This window comes from Pseudophryne corroboree, chromosome 9 (genome assembly GCF_028390025.1).
Source record: "Pseudophryne corroboree isolate aPseCor3 chromosome 9, aPseCor3.hap2, whole genome shotgun sequence".
Classification (NCBI taxonomy): Eukaryota; Metazoa; Chordata; class Amphibia; order Anura; family Myobatrachidae; genus Pseudophryne; species Pseudophryne corroboree.
In genome coordinates, this window is record NC_086452.1 from 392,286,536 (window position 1) to 392,303,567 (window position 17,032).

The 17,032-nt window shown below is 44.1% G+C and overlaps 1 protein-coding gene across 14 annotated transcripts in view; it reads right to left on the reverse strand.

Annotated features, from left to right (window-relative positions):
- Window positions 1-17,032, reverse strand: part of ERC2 (ELKS/RAB6-interacting/CAST family member 2) — a 2,157,515-nt gene that overhangs the window by 1,266,576 nt on the left and 873,907 nt on the right. Inside the window, exon 14 of one of the 14 annotated variants that reach the window (XM_063940844.1) lies at window positions 2,483-2,607. The exons of the other annotated variants lie outside the window; for them this stretch is intronic. Coding sequence (XP_063796914.1) covers window positions 2,517-2,607 — 91 coding nt within the window. The 3' untranslated portion in view covers window positions 2,483-2,516. Of the gene's footprint in view, window positions 1-2,482; window positions 2,608-17,032 lie in introns of those variants that run through there. 14 annotated transcript variants of the gene reach the window in all.

The window sequence follows — 17,032 nt, forward strand, 5'->3', positions numbered from 1 at the left end:
GAGGGCTACCTATCGACGCAAATATTTGAAAAGGAGGAGAGCGCGTATATCATCCACTGTTGTTATTTCTTTAATAACAATGAACTGTACACCAAGCCGAAGAATGTGGATGAGAGATCGCAGACATGGGGAAGCATTCATGCAGACTATTCTAGCATATCAGGAGGAGCAGTGGATGTCAAACTTCAGGATGTCTCGCGCTACATTCGAGTATGTTTTGGAACTACTGTCCCCCGCAATAACCATGCAGACCACCAGGTTCCGTAAGCCCATTGAGCCAGCCAGGAGGTTAGCGATTGCTCTCTGGTGGTATGCTACCCCTGGAGAGTATCGCACAGTTTCCAGTTTATTTGGAGTAGGGATTGGCACGGTCTGCAAGATTGTCTACCAGGTCACGCGGGCATTGCTGGATACCATGTACCATCGCTTTATTTCCTTGCCACAAGGACAGCGGCTAGATGAGACTATAAAAGGGTTTAAGAAGCGTGGCTACCCACAGTGTGCTGGTGCCATAGATGGGACCCACATCCCCATCATCGCCCCCCATGACAACCCAGCAGACTATTACAATCGTAAGGGTTGGCATTCCATTGTTCTGCAAGCTGTAGTGGACCACAAATACTGGTAAGCACTGTTTCACTAATGTGTTTGAAATAGGCTTGGCCTGTTTTATGATAATGCATAAACCTTTATTTTTAGTTTCACAGATGTCTTCATAGGGTGGCCCGGACGGTCACATGATGCAAGGGTTCTCGCCAACTCCGATCTTTACAGTATTGCTGAGGACAAGCTTGGTGGATGGCTTTTCCCTCGAGAGGTAAGATTATTTACTACTTAAACTAATGTTCGCCCATAAACCAATAGTCAAGTTTTACCCCTGTAATAATATTAATGTTTTATTAACAGAAATCGGTGATCGTACATGGTGTGGACATCCCGGTCCATCTCATTGGTGATGCAGCATACCCATTACAGCGCTGGCTAATGAAGGGCTACACCCAGCATGTTCACTTATCCCCCGAACAGACATCATATACCCATGCCCTAAGTTCGGCCCGTATGGCAGTGGAGAATGCGTTTGGGCGTTTAAAAGGACGCTGGCGCTGCCTCATGAAGAGGAATGATGTGGACTTGAAAATAATGCCAGATATAGTAGCGGCCTGCTGCATTCTCCATAACATATGTGAGATACAAAAGGAAAACTTTCTCCCCGAGTGGAATGTACATGATCATGGGGCGGGGGTCACTGTACATGATGCACCAGGCTTGGTGGGGGGGCATGACGCTGCCAGCGAGTGCATAAGGGCCACCATTGCAGCTAATCTTCAAACAATGTTGCAGTAGAGAAAACAGACAAGTTTTTGTGTGCAAACAATTTTTGTTTATTTCGTTTTTTCAGTTATAAAAATTTGGTTCAAAAGTTGTTATTATATTTTTCCTTTTAAACAGTTGGCACACATTTTCTGAGGTAACAATATAAAATATTTAAGTGCAAACATGTCACTGTAAAATTCCACATAACGCAAGGGGTCTTCAACATGTGTCCCTCCAGCTGTTGTGGAACAACATGTACCAGCATGTGTTGCTATGTGTTTCCACAACAGCTAGAGGGCCACATGGTGAAGACACCTGCCCTGAGGTAAAAGAGTAAAGTGCAAACAGGGCACTCTGTATAAAAAAAAACCTAATGTTTGGTTTGGCAGATATCGGGTCACCCCCAATATTTGGATCGCACTGCCGCACATTTTCTGAGGTAACATTATAAAATATTTAAGTGCAAACATGTAAAATTCCACATAACGCAAGGGGTCTTCAACATGTGTCCCTCCAGCTGTTGTGGAACAACATGTACCAGCATGTGTTGCTATGTGTTTCCACAACAGCTAGAGGGCCACATGGTGAAGACACCTGCCCTGAGGTAAAAGAGTAAAGTGCAAACAGGGCACTCTGTATAAAAAAAAACCTAATGTTTGGTTTGGCAGATATCGGGTCACCCCCAATATTTGGATCGCACTGCCGCACATTTTCTGAGGTAACAATATAAAAAGGTAGCCCAAATATCTGGATCCCACTGCCCATTTTCTGAGGTAACACTATAAAACTTTAAAGTGCCAACAGGGCACTCTGTAAAATCAAAATAATGTTTGCATTTGTAGGTATCAGGGTTGAGGATACAGTGCAAACATAACCTTAAAACACAAACATTGTTTTATAACCCGCTGCTCTAGGGCAGTTGTCTATATACCCGAAATTCTGAGGACTGCGGGATTTGTGTTGGGGGATTTGAGGGAGGCTCATAGTTGTATGGACCATATGGGTGCTGTGGGTAGGCTGTGTCTTGCTGTTGTGTTTGTGTGGTATTCCCTATGGTACGTGCAAACGTGCGTTCAAAAAATGTCATCTGCCTATCATGCATGGTCATTAACTGACTCATAAAAGTTTGATGCATTTCTTTTTCTGACGCAAGGAATCTCTCAAGCCGTGCATCTTCCTGGGCATTGAGCTCACTATCTGCCTCACGCAGGTGATCCAAGATAATGGACTTCATTGCTTTGACCGTTTGTTCTGTTTTGTTCAGTTTCTTTTTCCGCTGTGGAACGTTGTAGACTGTGAAGGAGATGAAACAGAATGTAAGCAACAATTTAAAAATAGCAGTGGTAGCATATACGTGTTTGTGGCCTTCTCCCACCTGCACACTAGCTATACTCTGCAACATTACCATGATTCTATTAAAAAATAGCAGTGGTATCATATACGTGTCTGTGGCCTTCTCCCACCTGCACACTAGCTATACTCTGCAACATTACCATGCCTTTACATATAGGGACTGCTGCAACTGTATTTGTAATGGTAATACTTACTATTTGAGCGCAAAGTCGTGGTCTTGGGGGGTTGCGACGTCTCCGCCTGAGACTGTGGTACGTCCTCAATAGTGGCACTGATGGAATCATCATTGACGGTCGAGTCTTCAAAACTGCTGTCCGATATAAGCAGCGGGGATGATGGGCTGCATTGTGAGCTGGGAAGGCTGTGCTGTGTTTCGTCACAGTCCTCGTCGACTGACATCTGGCGACTGGCAGAGCTGGATGACGATAGTGCTATGGGATTTGTTATCGCAGTTTTGCCGAAGACACTATAGCATAGGTCATAATATGGCCATTCCATACGCCCAGCACCACTTTTCTTGCGGTTATGGTCGTGTACTTTGGTGAATTGTCTGCGTAGTGCCTTCAATTTGTTAACGACTTGTTGCTGGGTTTTTTGGATGCCCCTTTCTGCCAGCATAAGGGATATGTTCTTGTAGACGATAGCATCCTTAACTGTTCCAGTCACCTGCCTTCTTATTTCTTCCTCTCCCCGAATATTAAGCAGCTCCTTGATCTCTGTGTCTGACCAGATATGGCTAGCCATGTTGCTGTGCTGGAGCTTCTGCTGCTGTATATTGTCTGGAAGCTGCTGCAATAAAAAGATCTGTATGTACCCAGCGCGACTTCAGAGTGTTTTGTTTGCTGCCTCAATGCCTGCATGTGCCCAGCGTGTCTCCCAGGGATGACATCATCTTCCAGTGCCCCAGAAGCACCAATCAGCGTCTCAGAGCGTTACTCGGGTCTGAAAACACGTGTAATGACCGTTTCCACTGCACCGCTATCCGTGTCATTACCGTGTTCTACCCAGGTAAATAGCCGGGTTGGATTCCCGGGTCACTCAACCCGTGTTGACCCGTTTCCACCTACTAAAAATCCGTGTTGATGCGCGCCCCCGTGCAAAAACACGGGTAAAAACAGCTAGTGGAAAAGGGGTATGAGTAAGTAAACAAAAGGTAAAATGCCTTGTAGAAATTACAACAATGTTTGCAGCTCTTTTACAAACTTTTGGTAGGAAATGATGCAGTTCGGCAATGCACAATGTTCAGGATACGTTGGTGGCACAGTGCGCTGTCCCTGACTTTACCCTAACCAGCGATGACTTCTCTGTTCAGCCGGGCGCTGTGTGAGGCAACGTGCAGCAGCCGCGGCGCTCAGCAATGATGTCACTGGCTATATGGAGCGTGGCGGGGAATGTCCGATTGCCAACCTTACAGTCTCTCCCAGTAGCCTTCACTTGTCCAGCTTACACTGTGCCACCAACGTATCTTGAACATTGTGCATTGCCGAACTGCACCATTTCCTACCAAAAGTTCGTAAAAGAGCTGCAAACATTGGGGGTAATTCAGACCTGATCATACGCTAGATTTTTTGTTGTTGCTGCGATCAGGTCAGAACTGCGCATGCACCGCAATGTGCAGGCGCGTCGCTCGGGTACAAAGCGGATCGTTTTGCTGTGCGATGGGTTTTACGAAGAATCCATTCGCACAGTCGATCGCAAGGAGATTGACAGGAAGGAGGCGTTTGTGGGTGGCAACTGACCGTTTTCAGGGAGTGGCTGGAAAAATGCATGCGTGTCCAAGCGTTTGCAGGGGGGGGGGGGTTGTCTGACGTCAATTCCTGTCCCGGACAGGCTGAAGTGATCGCATCGGCTGAGTAAGTCCTGGGCTACTCGGAAACTGCAAAAGATATTTTTGTACCGCTCGGCTACACATATACGTTCGCACACTTGCACAGCTAAAATACACTCCCCTATGGGCGGCGACTATCTGATCGCAGCGCTGCAAAAAACTGCTAGCAAGCGATCAGGTCTGAATTAGGCCCTTTGTTGTAATTTATACAATGCATTTTACCTTTTGTTTACTTGCTCATTTTCTCAAAGCATAGTAACATTATCTCAATTAGCACTTGCTAATTAACCTTTCTCCGGCAGGGTCCACAGGTTATCCACGGGATAACATTGGGATATGATGGAGTGACAGCGGATTGGCACCAAATGATCCCAAGCTTTCTGGCCTCCCAGGATGCAACGGGCTCGTCCATATAATCCCGCCCACCGACTCAGTCAAATCAGTTTTTTGTTTGGTGCGGCAGGAGCCGGACCATGGTCACAGGGCTGTTGTGTTTGGCAGCCCTAAGCTTTATTTGATTTATTTTTATAGTCTTACTATGTTTTCTGAGTGATCTTTCCTAACAGCGTCTTACACGCATATTGGAAAGAGTCGCTCCAACAACTTTCCGCCGGGTCGTAACAACGCTTACCCACGGTACAAGTGCTGTCTCGACGGGCGTCTGTGTCAGATGTAACTAGCAGGTCCAGCAGACGTTACCAGGTTGTGGCCGGAGCACGGGGAGAAGGTAAGGCATAGGTTCCGCTTAGAAGGGGAATACGGACACAGCCGCACTGTTTTGGAGACTACCAAACAGTAGCTGGCGCGCTGCCACCACGGGTGCTCCAGCGCTAGGCTTTAGGGATCATAAGGCGCCAGGATTAGTTTAAGGCTGCGATCCCTAGGGTTGATGTCAGCAGTGGGGAGTCAGATGCTCTCCTGGTCGCCCTTCCCCCCAGCCCATGACCATTTACCGTGCATCTCCCGCCATGAACTGATTGCCTCACTTCCGTCTCAGACGCGACCACGAGGGGACTCGGTCGCAGCATAGGCCGCTGCGTCTGTATACACTAAAGTTTACCGCTAAGAGACCAGGTCACAGACATGAGCGTCTGCATGCACTAGCGTTCACTGAGCGTCTGTGTCCACTAAAAGTTACCGGAGCGGCAGTGTACACTAGTAGCGTCTGGATCCACTCAGCGGTTACTAACGTAATCGATCCTGGAAGTGGGGTGAGTCTCCCTGTATCCCACTCTACGGAGTAAGGGTTATACAGCACTATTTTTCTATCTACTTTGGTTAGTATGAATAGTTAAGTTTAGTGCCTATTGCATATGAGTTTTGTACAATACTGTGGTTTTCTCCGCAATTGCGTCTGAATACATTAAAATAACTGTATAGAACAGAATACAGTTAATGTACTCCTACAGATTTGAAATGTGTTCGTAGTTAATAATATGCTCATATGACAAATATATGACTAATATATAACATGTGACTGACTGCTAGTGTGATTGCTGACTTTATATATGTCTGTCAGTGTTTTCTTCTGAACCTCAATGCTGGTGCTTAGATTGGGGTCAGACTGATATCACTTTTATGCATATAAAGTGTTTTCAGTCACAGCTTGTGTAGTATACTGTGGAAAAGCTGATTGTTTATCATGTCTAAGAGCGGCAAAGGTGACGAGGTTACATTAACAGTTACACAAACACTCAAAACATGTTTATCCTGCAAGGTGGGGTTATCAACTCAAACTCTGGCATACGATGGGTTATGCGCAAATTGTTTTGCGTTTCAGCAAACTGCAAGGCAGATCCCTGTTCAACGAGAGGTAGATCCACCTTGGGCCGTGCTTGCACAAACCTTATCCAGTGTAGCTGACAGGTTGGTCCCTGGAGCTTCAACCTCAGAGATAGAGTACACTATTAACCCATACATGCAGCTCCCATCTTATGGTATAGCCCCTACAGCTTCTACAAGTCAACAAGCTGATAAACCAAGGGTAAATATATAATCAAACTCACAGGCTACACAGGATGATACAACAGATGATGACTCTATATACTCTACTTCACCATATGAAGAACAAATGGAGGGTTTCAGCTCAGAAGATATAGCTAAGTTAATTGGAGCAATGAAGGCTATTCTGGCTCTAGAGGATTCAGCTGAGCCAATAATTAAAACTAAAGCACCTGTGTTTAAACGTCCCAAAACAGTTAGGGTTGAGTTTCCAGGGTCAGAGGAACTGACGGAAATTATGGAGGAACCGTGCGCTACGCCCAAAAGGAAATATAGAATTAAAAAAAAATGGGATTCTCACTACCCTTTTCCAACTGGGGACTGTTTAAAAAGAGAAGTGCCACCTAAGGTAGATACGGACGCCATTCGACTAGTGCAAAAATCTATTTTACCTTTGCCATCTACGTCATTAAATGATGTCACAGACAGAAGAGTTGATGGTTGTTTGTCTGTCAGGGGCAGTCATAAGGTCGGCTATGGCCTCAGCCTGGATGGCAAAAGTAGTTGTTGAACGGGCTGAAGAACTGGAAAATGGTCTCTCAGCACCTACTAGGGAGCAGGAGTCCCATATAGCCCATATGAAATAGGCTGCGCTATTCCTAGAAGAAGCAGCAATGGATATGGGTACGATTGCTTCTAAAGCATCAGCCTTAACGGTAGCTGCTCGCAGAGCAATTTGGTTACGTACATGGAAGCTGATTCAGAATCCAAAAAGGTTCTGGAAGCTTTGCCTTTTGTTGGGAACAATCTTTTTGGTAAGAAACTGACAGATATTCTGGAGTCAGAAGCTGAATCCAAGAAGGTCAGGTTTCCTGCCAGTTATAATCCTAGGCCTAAAGGCTCGGGATTTCGGCCATTTCGGTGGCAATAAAAACAAAAGGTAAAAATTAATCAAAGCAAACCCAGTACAATAAGCCTGGTAAAGCAAAGAAGCAATGGGCCACTAGAGGGCCAGCTTCCAAACCAGCAAGAAGCAGTTCAGAAATTGCTTCAGTCCGGGGTAATTATTCCAGTACCCCCGGCACAATGGGGGCAGGGTTTTTACTCCAACCTATTTTCGGTCCAGAAGCCAAATAGGTCATTTCGGCCCATACTCAATCTCAAAATGTTAAACAAATACATTTGGGTCCCAAGGTTCCACATGGAGACGTTACGCTCCATAGTTTTGGCCATGGAACCAGGGGATTACATGGTATCTCTGGATATACAGGATGCTTACATGCATGTGCCGATAGCATTGTCCCATCAGTGTTACCTCAGGTTCGCTATCCTCCAGCAACATTTTCAATTCCAGGCATTACCCTTTGGGTTAGCCACAGCCACCAGAGTATTTACCAAGATCATGGTGGTTATGGCAGGGCATAAGGATTTTCCCATACCTCAACGATCTTTTAATCCTGGCACAATCCCAGGAATTGCTCTTGAGCCATCTCCAACAGACAATAACGTGTCTACAGAAACAAGGATGGCTCATAAATTGGGCAAAGTCGTCTCTGATTCCGTCACGTCACGGATGATTCACTTAGGGGCTGTAGTGGATTCAAGTTTGCAGAAAATATTTTTACCTGTGGAAAAGATATAAAAGGTGCAGTTAATGACTCAGGAATTGTTGCACAGTCAAACAATATCAGTTCACATGGCAATGCGAGTGATGGGGTTGATGGTGTCAACTTTCGACATGGTGGAATATGCACAATTCCACACAAGACCGTTGCAACATCTGATTCTGACCAGATGGAATGGAGTACATTAGGCAATGAAGAAACAAATGATGGTACTTCCAGTAAAGGTAAAAAGGTCATTAGCCTGGTGGCTACAGACATCCCATCTAGACAAGGGGAGACCCTTTTGGATATCAGATTGGGAGATCCTGACAACGGATGCCAGTCTTCAGGGCTGGGGAGCAGTGTCCGGGAAATTATGGTTCCAGGGACAATGGACCATAGAAGAAAGTTGCCTGCCAATAAACCTGTTGGAACTCCGGTCCATATACATGGCACTGATTCAGGCAAAGGACATTCTGCAAGGAAAACCAGTCCAGATCCGCTCGGACAATGCAACGGCAGTGGTGTACATCAACCATCAGGGAGGAACTCGCAGCCAAAAAGCAATGAAGGAAGTAAGTCACATACTAAAGTGGGCATAACTCCATCTTCCAGCATTGTCCGAAGTGTTCAGTCCAGGAGTGCTAAACTGGGAAGCAGACTTTCTCAGTCGACACACCATTCGAGCAACCGAATGGGCTCTACACCCGGAAGTATTTCAGACTCTAGTAGACAAGTGGGGGTTGCCAGAGATAGATCTCATGGCATCCCGTCTGAACAACAAAGTTCCAGCATACGGGTCAAGAACAAAAGACCCCGGAGCGATCCTTGTGGACGCACTGTCAGTGAAATGGAAATTTCATCTGGCATATCTGTTTCCTCCAATCTTCCTGATACCCAGGGTGGTGAGGAAAATAAAGCAAGCAAAGGGTGCCGTGATTCTAATAGCTCCGGCTTGGCCCGGAAGGCATTGGTACATAGATCTGCAGAGGATGTCGATGGATGCTCCAATTCTGCTCCCTTAACGTCCAGATCTACTGGTGCAGGGTCCTTGTTATAACAGGCATCTGGATCGTCTGTCTTTGATGACGTGGCTGTAGAAACCTCTATCCTGAAGTCAAGAGGTATTTCACAACAGGTAATTCAAACAATGCTCAGAGCAAGGAAACCTTCCACAGCTCGCATTTATCATCGAACATGGCAAGCCTATACTCATTGGTGCAGTGAAAGAAATATGGATCCAAAATCATTCAGAGTATCCAGAATCTTAGATTTCCTTCAGGCAGGAATGGATAAGGGTTTGAAGGTGGCTTCCTTGAGAGTTCACGTTTCAGCATTGACTGTATGGTTTCAAAAGAAAATTTCCACTTTACAAGATGTGCGTACTTTTTTCCAGGGAATGCTGCGCATTCAACCACCTTTTGTTCCTCCTGCAGTACCTTGGGATTTAAGTCTGGTCCTCAAAGCAATTCAAGGGGCTCCATTTGAACCACTTAAGAAAGTGGATCTTAAATGGTTGACAGCTAAAGTACTCTTTCTACTGACTATGACATCAGCTAGTGTCACAATCCATGCAGTTTCTCCTCCATGCCTGCGGTGGCGCTCTCTGCTCTGGTGCTCAGCACTCTCTGCTCTGTATCTGTAGCTTGGTAATTAGCTGTTACCACAGCTGTGAGCAGCACCTGAACTTACTACTTAGGCCAGCCACACAGGCTCCCTGTTGCCAGTTCATCGTGTCAAAGTTGTTTCAGCTCCTGGTCCTGGTTATGCTGGTCTCTACTACTAAATCGTCCATAGAACTACCAGACTCTACCACAGTGCAATCCTGTCATCCTGCTACAGTGCAATCCTGGTACGTGCATACTCTACCACAGTGCAATCCTGTCATCCTGTTACAGTGCATATTCTACCAGTGCTATCCTGTGATCCAGCTGCAGTGCAATCCTGGTACGTGCATACTCTACCACAGTGCAATCCTATCATCCTGCTACAGTGCATATTATAGCAGTGCTATTCTGTGATCCAGCTGCAGTGCAATCCTGGTACGTGCATACTCTACCACAGTGCAATCCTGTCATCCTGCTACAGTGCATATTCTACCAGTGCTATTCTGTGATCCAGCTACAGTGCAATCCTGGTACATGCCTACTCTATCACAGTGCAATCCTGTCATCCTGCTACAGTGCATATTCTACCAGTGCTATCCTGTGATCCAGCTACAGTGCAATCCTGGTACATGCATACTCTACCACAGTGCAATCCTGTCATCCTGCTACAGTGCATATTCTACCAGTGCTATCTTGTGATCCAGCTACAGTGCAATCTTGGTACGTGCATACTCTACCACAGTGCAATCCTGTCATCCTGCTACAGTGCATATTCTACCAGTGCTATCCTGTGATCCAACTACAGTGCATCCTGCTATGGTGCAATATCCACTACTGAACAATTCTATTGCAAAGTGCCTTCACAGTCCACAGTGTCTCTAGTATTTCCACAATCTACACCGTTTTCAAGTACTCAGTCTCCTGGCATCCCATGTCCCCTCAGTTCTCCCTTTCTTTTTGTGTTCTCTAGTTATTCCTGGTTGATATTTATTGTTTACAGTTGTACACTGCTTTATTAAACTTACTATTATACCGTGAACATCAGTCCCTGCTAATATGTTCTCAAAATGGGAAATCCAAACGGATTCTGACAGCTAGAAGAGTATCAGATTTAGGAGCACTGTCATGTAAGTCTCCTTTTCTGATTTTTTATCCAGATAAAGCAGTTCTCAGAACTAAGTCTGGTTATCTTCCGAAGGTGGTCTCGAAGTTTCACTTTAACAAAGAAATTGTAGTCCCGGATTTTCAGGTAGCGGGACTTTCTGCGGGAGAAGCGTCGCTGGACGTAGTCCGTGCATTAAGAATCTACGTAAATCGTACCAGTGCCATCAGAAAGACAGATTCTCTCTTCATTCTCTACGGATTTCAAAAGAGAGGATGGCCTGCTACTAAACAGACGCTAGCAAGATGGCTTCGAATGACGATTTCAGAAGCATACTCTCGAGCTGATCTCCCTGTTCCGGATAATGTCTCTGCTCACTCTACACGTAAGGTAGGTCCTTCATGGGCAGCATAACATGGTGCTTCAGCAGAACAGATATGTAAGGCAGCCACATGGTCTTCCATTAACACATTCATTAGACATTATGCCTTGGACACCTTTGCCTCTCATGACGCTGAATTCGGACGAAAGCTTCTCCTGTCTAATCAGGAGCATCCCCAACACTAAAAATTGATTTGGGAAGTCCCAATGTTATCCTGTGGATAACCTGTGGACCCTGCCGGAGAAATATACGTTATGGTAAGAACTTACCGTTGATAACAGTATTTCTCCTATGTCCACAGGTTTCCACAGGGATCCCACCCAGACGCACCTGATTTGAGAATCTTTATACTCACTAACCTCTTCCCTCTTCCTTGGAAGGGTGTGCATGTGTGTTCTTCTCGCCTGAATAGGGTTCTACATAATGTTCCTGCCTAAATGCTTTTGAAACGACTAATTTGACTGAGTCGGTGGGCGGGATTATATGGACAAGCCCATTGCATCCTGGGAGGACAGAAAGCTTGTGATCGTTTGGTGCCAATCCGCTGTCGCTCCATCATATCCCAATGTTATCCTGTGGAAACATGTGGACATAGGAGAAATACCATTATCAACGGTAAGTTCTTACCATAACGTATAATTATAGGATGTATAGTGGTGGCGCACTGCTTCCAAGTTTTTGGTGCTAAAAAGCACAAAGGGGTTTTATAAGTACTGGCTCTACCATTAGGTAGCTTTTGGTGGCTGCTTAGGGGCTCCGGACCCTGGAGGGCGCCACTGAATTCATCTAGCAAAAAACTGAAGGCTGTTCCTGTATGCAGTTTATAGTCACATTTTAGTCTTTTTCATTTGCTTTGTTTTAGTCAAGATTTAGTCAGTGGATCTCAGTTTTCATTTTAGTCTAATTTTAGTCAATGTTTTAGTCAAAACTCTTGCAAACAGTTTTATGAGACTGTAATGGATTTTGATGAAGAACATTTCTGTAAAATTCCCTTGAGAAGTTTGCATACCTTTAACTAAGTGTTAAGTAACCTAGCCTCAGTAGGCTGAGAATATGTTACATACTGAGTCTGAGTTACTGTAGCGCTCCCATATATCATACACAAATTATTGATTTAAGTTTGTAACAACAAACAAGTTAAATACACATTCCTATTTCCTTCACAGCAGGTAATATGTATTTTCTGCAAATATCTAGAACGTATAATTTAAAACCCTACTTCCAGTGTTAATTCCAGTGTCCTTTGACAAGGATTTTAAATTTAGTTTTAGCCTTAGTCAATTTTTTTTGCTTTGTTTTACTTAGATTTAGTCAATGTATCTCAGATTTCATTTTAGTCCTGAAATAAACTGTACTGTACTAACACTGATGCGACTTCCTCCTTTTACACTGCGCTGGCCGCTGCTGTGGGTCTAATCAGGTGCAGCTGCCACTATCAGGCTGTACCCCATAGTGCCTCAGCGCTTCCTCCGTGCCATAACATCAAGTCATGTTGAGGAACATAGGAGGGCAATATAACTATGACTCTCGAGGGGTGCCCACCCGGCCGCTCCCCATAGCCCCAATGTACCTCCTCTAGGCCTCTCTATCCCGGCTCTCCAGCAGCACCAAACTACACTTCTGCAACCGCAGCGTTGCTGTAATGCTGCTGCCACCTGCAAGAGATATCCTGCCAATGGTGAGGGATAAACAAGAAAACAGCTTAACGTAAGTAACCCATGGGGGTTCTGCAGGACCACAGACAGTACAGATCTCACAGCCCGAAAGTACAGAAAACCAAAGGCACTGGGGCACAATACAGTACAAATGGAAGAAGGGGGGATGGAACTCAATGAGAAGCATACAAAGACAGATGTGTCCTCTTACATCCTTGCTGCAGTCATGCTAAACAGCCCTTGAAGTCGCGCCATGCCGTGGCAGGATTCGGTAGCGCTGAGCGTCTTTTTTTTTTTTTCATTTTTTTTTTCAACAATGCGTATTAGATACAGAGTCACGCGGCAATTACGCGTTATGTGTAACGCAACTTGTAGTGCACGGAGCAAACATGTCAGAAGACACATCTGTATATGCATGTCTGTGTGTATATATGTACGTATGTATACACATAAAATTAAAGGTATGTAGTTGGCATCCTGGCGGACAATATGCCGGCATTCAGAATAACGGCACTGGAATCCCGATACCTGTCAGAATGCCAACGCCGGAATCCCAAAGCCGGCATCCTGAATGTTAGCATTCAAGGGAGGGTTAGGCTACAGGGAGGGAGGGTTAGGGGAAGGGGTAGAGTTAATTCACTCAAAATATCAGGATTATGGTGGTCACTATGGCGCTCTCATTATTCTGACTGCCGACATCCCATAACCAACCCCAATTAAATATCCCCCCCAGACCACATATACAGTATATATATAAAATAAAGTGAAATTAGCCTCAGTGTCCTAAATGATTCCTTACAGGCCGGCTAGCGTGTATACATAAAGAATAGACGGCACTAAAGCACTTTTAAGCGAAAGCATATTTTGAGCAAAGTCACAAAATGTTGTGACTTGGTTTACAATATACTTTATCACTAAAAAATCCTTGAGCATTGTCCCTTTTGTCTGTACATGTATAATGATGCAATTCAATACAGCCCACCTAGTGGTTACTTGCATCTCCCCTTCGGGAGGTGGAGGGAGGGAGGTTTGCAGGTTAGGGGGCGCTAGACTGAAGCTTTGCCTAGGGTGCAGAGAGATCTTGCACCGGCCCTGTTCACACTGCTTGATATATCAAACCCATAGAGGGAGATCTGCCTACCCAGCACCTTTTAAAAATCCCCATTCTCTCTATGAAATAATATGACAAGGAGAAATTCTTAGGAGATGGAAACTGATACCACTTTCACATTGCTAGCATGGGTCGCACCCGGGAATTGTACATGGGTCCTTCTCGGGTGCAACCCGCGTGAGATCCCTTTGAGACTGATAACGCGACCTGGCAATATGCCGGGTCGGGTTGTCATCGAGGACGGAGGCGGCATCATCAAGGGCGGGATATGAAGGCGGAACTTGGAGTACTGTGAACGGGTCCCGGATCGCATCGATAAGGGTTAACCGTTCACATTGCACCTGATCCGGTAATAACCCGGGAATAACCCTGCTTTATTCCCAAGTTGAAATACCGGGTCAGGCGACCCGGGAATTCGGGACTTACCCCTTTCACACCAGAGATTGTCCCGGCAATATACCAGGTTACTTGTGCAGTGTGAAGAGGCATGTGTGATAGTTATACAGTGTATCTCCAGGATTGAGCAGTGGTTCTCAAACTTTTTTGAATCACGGAGCCCTAGATAATCAGATTTGTTTTTCACTGCACCAATAGCCCAAAAGTTTCTTAGAGAAATTCAGAATATATATATATATATATATATATATATAAAATCAAGAAAAATTGTGTTTATATGCCATCCTTAGGTTCAGTTATGTGGTGAGGGACAGGATTTGCTTCTGCTTGACCACATATTTTATGAATGGAAGCCACAAGCACAGGTTTTGCCTATTACATTGACCATAAATAATTTGAATTGGTTCTGGACCACCAACCTGTGCAAGTGCCACGAGGCACCCAGATTGGGAACCACCATCTTACAGGCTTAATTTATACGATGGTGAAAGTTGCTCAACTACAAATCCTTTCATTGGAAGTCAGAGGCTACAAGGATAAGGACATTGGATGAACTTATAATTAAGTACTATAGCATTTCCCATAATCAGTAAACCATTAATTAGTCAATAAATAGTTGCTAATAATGAAGAACATCATAATACCAAAAAGAATTAAATATGTAACTGTGTAAAAAATAAAAATAGTGTTTCAAATAAAACAAAACTGTAAAAAGTACTAGCGATAAATGATAAAGCGTTTCTTATAACGTAACATTAGCTGTTATTGTATTATCTGTGCATTTAGTATTGTTTAACTTATATATGAACATACTTAGCTAAGTTGTAAAATCATTGTTCTACATGGTATAATCAGACCAGGCATCAGTAAATGTACTCTCTCTTCTTGGTGAAGAGTTATACAACATAAAAATCATAACAAAGCACGTACGTAAGAGACAATTCCAATAAAAAGAAGATAAACGGAACATACGTATTATGGTACAGATATGTTATAAGGGCATAAAAAGTTACCCACAGTTATCATACAATGGTAAGTTATACATGCAAAGCGAATGTGAGGCTTATGGAGTACAAAGCAGTTCACATGCACCTACTGTACTGTACTGTACGCTTCTTAACTTCAGTACTTGTCAGTTACTACTTATTCCCTTTTTAATGGTTGAACAGTTGCATATTTACAAATACGCTCATTTAGAGTCCATTAACCCTTAACTTCACAAAGTTATCTAACACAATGAGAACCTTTGCTGTTGCAATAGATACAAGGGATGCAAGATAATTTGGAGTGGAGCTCAAGACGCATCGGAGAGATATACATGGTCATTTATTAAATGCAAAGGCCAACAATTCATTCAATATGAGAAAAAGGTCATTTTGTCCAGTTGACATGCTGAACGATATCTAAAGGGACTGGACACAGCAGATCTATTGCACCCAGTTGTCGCAACTACTTGGGTTTTACAATATGGTATCATGCGATCTAGATGGCAACATTTACATTGGTCTGAATATGCATGTATAAACTTCACACGGTTATAAAATTCAAGCATGATCAATGTGTTGTATCATCTTCCTGCTTTCATATAAGGGATATTGATTGGTATGAAATTTGTTTTGAAATCAATGATTTATGATATTTTTCAATCCCATATCTTTAATTGATTATATTATGCATAGGAATTTTTAAACTTATTGAATCTTTTGACTCTGTGAATGATGTTGTGAGGCACGTGGTAATTCTACACAAACAACAAAGTGCGTATCATCCTGTTGGAGCTGGGTCCCTCATAATGGAGACCTAAGTCCTATGCATAGGCTATTGGGATCGTAAACATACAGATTTCTCTTTACTTACCTGCATCCATGATATGATGTATATATATGAACTGCATATGGAAGCGTTTGGAGTTTTTGTCATCTGATGGTTAGAAGTCGCACCCAGGGAAGCCCACTCTCCTTGCTATTATGGAAATGGGTTATATACCATAGGGGAGTTTACAAATCGACTGTGGTACTCGATAAGTGTGTCATCCGCAACCAATACTCTAACTAACCACTTTGTCTCTCTCCCCTCTCCCGGTTTTTAGGAGATCCAATATTTCCATTTATTTATTTATTTATCATTATTATTATTATTATCATTATTTTTATATTTTTTCAGTGTTTCCTATGTGACCCAAGCCATGAAGATCTACCACACTAATGCATACTATGGCAATAAGATGAGCTACTAACAGTGCACGAATGCATTGCAACACTTCCAGCCGTGATAAAACCTTTTTTCCGTATATCCGGCCATCTAACAACGGTTACCTAGCAACTCCAGCCTCATAGCATAAACGGATGACTTTACTTCCGGCCTGACGTCCAGTTGAAACGCAAACTCCGGAACGCACGCGACCACATGACTTCCGGCCAAGAACGACACTTCCGGTCTGACGCGATCGCGGGATCCCGATATACAGAACATCTCAATGAACTATTCATACGGCAGCCACCTCCTCATGACTTTATATTTACACTTTCAGGTGTAAGAACATTCGCCAGCCTTCTGCTGTTTTTGATGTCTTTGATGTTTCCCTTTTTTTCATCAGCACAATTCCCTATTTAAAATGAGGGTGATGTCACTATGGACTTCCACCAATCGGAATCCCTAGTGATGTTAAGCCCTCCCAGTTCCCTCCCTCCTCTGCCTTAAATACAGCAGCTTTTTCCTTATGCCCTGACACAGTGAACA